The sequence below is a fragment of the Sinocyclocheilus rhinocerous genome, unplaced genomic scaffold (assembly GCF_001515625.1).
Source record: "Sinocyclocheilus rhinocerous isolate Xijiao unplaced genomic scaffold, SAMN03320098_v1.1 scaffold2844, whole genome shotgun sequence".
In the NCBI taxonomy this organism is placed as follows: Eukaryota; Metazoa; Chordata; class Actinopteri; order Cypriniformes; family Cyprinidae; genus Sinocyclocheilus; species Sinocyclocheilus rhinocerous.
Window position 1 is genome coordinate 42651 of NW_015633174.1, and position 6156 is coordinate 48806.

Here is a 6156-nt window from a genome sequence, read left to right on the forward strand (position 1 = left end):
TGCAATATAACAAAGAGTGAAAAATTTAAGGGGGTCTGAATACTTTCCGTACCCACTGTATATATCACGATATAGTTATTTTTGCTTTAAATAAGGTCTTTATGATATCAAAATTTTTGATACCATAGAAATTTCATAATTCTTGTTACCAGTGTCAATATCACAAAAACTAATACTAGCCTAAATAAAAAAACTCAAGCTCACTGAAGACAAGTAAACTGTCAGTGATTAAATAAGAATAAGAAACTAATTAGAAGCAATTGATTTAGTCAAGAGCAGTGGGAGATTTTCTCTTTTGTTGTTTGATAAACATGAATGACAGACAACAGGAATATTAGACTGCTGTCACTTTAAGAGCTGCCCGGATCCAACATGTGTTTTCTTTCTCAGCTGTTTGCTTACACTTAAGAGCTACTGTACTGATCTACTCTCTGACAGGGCTCAGAAACAGTCTCTCAGACAGCACACACATATAGCGAAATGAGTTCTCTTTCGCTGCCGATTGCATTTCAAAGGTTTAAAATCTTAATCGTGTCTTACTTAATCGTGTCTACCGGGATATCACCCACCCCTAACAGACTAAAAGGCACATCAATATTTTGAGTTCATGGGGTATTTTAAAAACAATATAAATTGCATAGAACACAATGTTTTATCCATCTTAGGATGATTACTGACCCTTCATCATACTGATGGCGTCCTCCACTTGCGGCTTGAACAGGTTCACTCCCATGACCGTGGCCAGGTTCTCAATGCTCATTTTATTCACCTTTGAGTTTTGTTGGACCTCAAAAAGGAATCTGAAATAACAAATATGCATATACAAATGCCATGGCCTGTTTTTGCTCCTATCAGTGTCTGATCCATTTTCACTCTTATAGGGACTCGTACCTGCAGATGTAACTCAGGAGGTTGTAGTTCACTTTTGGCAGAAGGCTGATTTGTTCCTCCAGCTTTTCTTTGCCCTGGGATTGATCAGATTGCAGTTAGTTAAAGGATCAGTGCTCATCTGACATACTGTCTTTGTGAATGTGTTTCTCACAGCTGCAGTGGCAGCATCCAGCATCAGAGTGCTGTCAAGGAAGTCCTGATATTGAGTCCAGGGCACAACAGGTTCAGGAAGCTCTCTGAGGTACAGCTTAAGTAATGACCCCACCGTGTGGACATCAGTGTCACTGCAGGCAGAAGGTATGAACAAATGAAGTATAAATTTGACTTGCGATAATTACAGTCATTACAATCATCTTTGCAGTCAGAAAGGATGAAGATGAAATGCAAAAACAGTTGCTTGTCAAATGGATATGTGCGCATGTTCAATGGCAAGATCTCTGTTAGTCAGGACAGGATGTGGCTCAGCCGCAGATCGTCAGTGTGTGCCAGGTTCCTCTGAAATAGTGTGCTTTTGTATCTCTCTTTCTCTATCTCTCATGCTTTTGCACGTCCTCTCTCTCTCTCTCACACATCTAGTTCATACATTCTGGGTCAAACTCTTTACCTATTCTACTTCCTCAAAATAGCAGTGAAGACTTTAGCGTCACCATAAATGGTCATGCAGAGTGTGGTCATCCACATAAAAGCCCCATTCGCATGCAAACTTGAAAGAACACTGAAGTCCGGAAACCAATGGTCACAAAATCAGGTCCAAAAATCATAAAATTAAATCTTTTAGTGGATTCCAGTTATTTCTTGACTTTTGGACATTTCTTTCATTATTTCGTTTCACATAATGCTTCTCTTCACCACACACAGTAGTAAGGAGTAACCTGAAGTTGTTACAAACAAATTAAATAAATACAATAAGCCATTGTATTACCTTTTTTCACTCTAATTCAAAAGTCTGGGGTCAGTATTTTTTTTTTATAAGGAATGAATATGTTTATTCAGCAGGGATGCATTCAATTGTTCAAAAGTAAAGGTAAAGATATTTGTACAATTATTAATTTATTTCTAATAAATGCTGCTCTTCTGAACCTTCTATTCAGCAGCTCAACTGTTTTCAACACTGATAATAATCATCAATTTGATCTTCAACCATCATAGGAATAAGTTATTATTTTAAAATATTTTAAAATACAAAACAGTTGTTTTAAATTGTAATAACATTTCACAATATTTGTTTTTATTATATTCTGTACTGTATTGTAATATCATGGTATTCCTTGAAGTACCATGTAAATGCCATGGTACATGAATGTAGTATGTATTCAGTACCATTGCATGCAATTACCGGACTAAACAATAACCAATATGCTTTATTCAGATCAGCTCTCTACAGCATTCATGAGTAATTTCACTCAGATTTAGACATGTGAAACTTTACCAGGGGAATGAGGGTCTCTCTCCGGCATCAAAGGCCTCTCTGAACTGTTTGACCTGGTTGTCCTGTCCTGGCAGGCGAAAGATGCCCTCCTCATTCAGACCGTGCTCTCTGATGAATTCAGCACACTTCTCCACCAGGATGGGCACCAGACGTGGCCCAAATTTCTTCTCATACACCATGATGTCTGAAAGGCTCTTTCCAAATACTTTGAGGAGAGAAACATAACAATTTTATTGAATAGCAGTGGCAGTCTATGGATATTATTAATAGGACACCCTTTGTACATTAGAGTCGTACAACACAGCAAAGTTATAGTAAACAAGAGGCTATTTAAATTTATCATAAATTATGACAGTCTCTCTGAAACAACCTAAATGCCATCAACGTAATAGGGTTTCATCCGAGTTACCAATTTTAACCACTAGTCTACACCACCATAAACTCTAAAAAAGGAATTTTGTGTATTGATTTTCCACAGGTGTTTTAGAAACCTGTTTTAGTCCTTTTAAATTATGCATTACATTGTGTTGTGTTTTAGGGTTAAATGAAATGTCCCTAAACTTAAAAGACATTGTCCTGGCACAAAATTACTAGTACCTTTTCCGTTTTTCTACAATTGTTTTCTTACAGTATGAGAGAGAATGATCCTAAGAACCTCCTCAATCTATAACAAACTTTATAATATAAATGTATATTATGATGAATGATAGATACCTCCATTAGACCGTGATCCGATGGCTTTGCGAATGGAGCGCACCCACTCTTCCATCTCGCTCTGACTGGTCGCCATGAGAACATAGGCTTCCCGCTCCCGCTCCCGATCTGTACTGCTACCTGCTGCATCAGGGACACAACAACTGTATGATTTTGCCCACCAACATATACAGTAGTAGCCAATGAGGTCTTATACACTGTAAACAACTTGCATAGATAGCAGGCCTGGGTTACACTTAGTGCAAGAGAAGTGTTAATTAAAAAACTCACCTGGGATAATCTCAAAAAGGAATTTATCATCTGCATTTGATGGCAGCTCATTAACATGGCATGAGAACAAAGGTATGGTTCCCTGAGATCAGAATGAGACAAGAGGGTATAGTTACAGTCCGAGTGGTAAATAATTTAGTAAATAGTCAAATTAGTAAATAAAATATAATAAATAAATAAAATAATAATAAATATCAGAAAAAATGCATAAATATAAAAGCAAATTTCACTTGCATTACGTTATCAGTTTGGAAACATTTACATGACATTCAGACAGAAAAATCTGAGACAACACTAAAAAATCTAGAATTCAAGATATAGATTAAACCTGGATTTTGATATTATGATATTATGATGTAAAATGAAGAGGAAATATTTAAGATTCTGAATAACATGATTATCACATGACCAAATACTAAAGACCAAATTCTAAATCAAAAAGAAAAAGGAAGAAGAAGATAAAAAGATCAAATTATTACAAGTTTAATTTTAGTTATTTGACTGATTGGACTAGCATTGCGTAAAATTAAAAAAAAACCAGGAAAGAAGAAATAAAAAAAATTAATAAAAAATTGATGCATTAAAAATAATAAAAATAGTGATGTTTGTATTACTCGTGCTTGCTTGTCTCCTACCTGGACAGCGCTCTCTCTGTCATCTTTATGGTATGTTAAGACATTTCCTCTCAGCACAAAGAAGCGCAGCTGCCAGTTCTTTACGATGGATCTCTGCTTCTTCAGCCAGCCTGTTTTCAGAGGTTTCTCCATGGATCTCTTAAAACCAGTGTGAGTGGATCCAGGGCTCCCTTCCCCTGGCATAACACTCTTGGAGCGAGCTGAGGTGGCAACCGATAAAAAGCAGGCAGAGAATAAGACAAACACGCAGATGAGTCCGAGACTTGCTGAAAATGAAATCACCTGTCACTGAACTAATTCTATTTTTATATCATGAGACCATCATGCACATGTGTGGTGATGACAGTGGCTAACTGTCTGAACCCGGCAGCTTCCTGCTTGACAAATATTTGCAGACTTGCTGTGATTGTCCTGATGCTGAAGAAAAAGTCCTGCTGTGGCCAGTTCTGCCAGAAACTATACCACGCACTTAAGCAAAAACGGCTTTCGATGTTACTGTGCAATGGATTGTTCACTAGGTCAAAAGGGTATTATTGGATCTTGACTCTTTTCCACATGAGTTTGAGAACTGAAACTCAAAGAGGAACATTTTATTGTTCAGAGATTGCCCTTTTATACCTTGAGAGATCTAATGAAGTTCTCAGTTATGTTTCATTCAAGAATCACCCTTGTTTTAGAGGTTTATTCATAGAAATACAAATGACACAACTTGACATACAACAGGTGCACAGAGCTTTAAGATTTATGTGGATATAGCTTGAAAAATTCAAGATATCATTTAAGCCTGGAAATAAACAAAAAATGTAAAAAAAATCAAGGAACTTTGCTGCCACTGTGCAGCAGGCACAATGATATTACGCAGCGCCTGAAAATAGTCCCCAGCACGCTCCCTGTGCAAGCAGGTGGTCACGTTGGTTATGTTGACAGAAGTTAGCCTATTTTCAGGCGCTGCGTAATATCATTGCGCCTGCTGCACCCCTGGTATGGCAGCAAAGTTCCTTGATTATTACGCCGGAATGAGAGTATAGTTCCTAGCCATATCGGCCTAGAAAATCGCAACTTTTCATTTTCCGTCGGTCTCAGTACACGATGTAACTACAGAAGAGTCAAGTTTTAAATAGGAAAAATATCGAAACTCTTTGGTCATTTTTGAGCGAGATGCTAACGGTCTAATCAGATTCAATGATCAATGCTAAGCTACAGCTAAAAGTGCTACCACCAGACCCGGAGATCGGCTGAATGGATTCGAAAACGGTAAAACTCAACTGTTTAACTCTAGGGGAGTTGGAAAATGAGCCTATTTTCAAAAATAGGGGAGTGTTCCTTTAAGATGTATTTTGTGATATACAGGAAGCCATTGGTCATTCCTCAGGAAGAAGTGGGTTCAGATATAGCAGTAATACCCCGGGCTTGCTGGACTAGAGGTGTTGCAGGTCTTGTCATAAAGAGATTTGAAGTCTTCCATTGGAAGGGAAATGGAAGCTGTTTCTAGTTCTTTTTTCACTTGCCATTGGGCAGAAAGATCCATGATCATAAAACCTCCGGATTGGACCTTTACCTACTGTTTGACTCGGTAGAGGCAGGTTGCCATATTGTCAGTGTTGTTGTTTTCTCCATAGCTTCAGTGCTATGGATTTACTGGACCTATAGTATGTAAGACACCACGCAGAAATGTTTAGCGAGACTGTTAAAGAAAAATTGAATGTTGCATCCAGTCCTGAGGTTCTGTTTTCTTGGAATTGTATCAGAGGAGTCTGGCCAGTAGCAAGAGATGGTTGTTGGGAGAGGAAGTAGTGTTTTGCACCTTATTTAGAAAGGAAACTACATATAAAAAATATAAATCCCTAGGTAGGAAATCATTGTGAAAGGCCTAATGAAGTTCTCAGTTATGTTTCATTCAAGAATCACCCTTGTTTTAGAGGTTTATTCATAGAAATACAAATGACACAACTTGACATACAACAGGTGCACAGAGCTTTAAGATTTATGTGGATATAGCTTGAAAAATTCAAGATATCATTTAAGCCTGGAAATAAACAAAAAATGTAAAAAAAATCAAGGAACTTTGCTGCCACTGTGCAGCAGGCACAATGATATTACGCAGCGCCTGAAAATAGTCCCCAGCACGCTCCCTGTGCAAGCAGGTGGTCACGTTGGTTATGTTGACAGAAGTTAGCCTATTTTCAGGCGCTGCGTAATATCATTGCGCCTGCTGCA

General features: G+C 37.8%; 1 protein-coding gene across 1 annotated transcript in view; it reads right to left on the minus strand.

Annotated features, from left to right (window-relative positions):
* Window positions 1–6156, minus strand: part of LOC107743332 (rho GTPase-activating protein 25-like) — a 20983-nt gene that overhangs the window by 9626 nt on the left and 5201 nt on the right. Inside the window, exons 4-10 of the mRNA XM_016556501.1 lie at window positions 3940–4139; window positions 3305–3386; window positions 3035–3157; window positions 2321–2525; window positions 1043–1175; window positions 892–965; window positions 679–800 (exon numbers count right to left, since the gene is read on the minus strand). Coding sequence (XP_016411987.1) covers window positions 679–800; window positions 892–965; window positions 1043–1175; window positions 2321–2525; window positions 3035–3157; window positions 3305–3386; window positions 3940–4139 — 939 coding nt within the window. The remainder of the gene's footprint in view (window positions 1–678; window positions 801–891; window positions 966–1042; window positions 1176–2320; window positions 2526–3034; window positions 3158–3304; window positions 3387–3939; window positions 4140–6156) is intronic.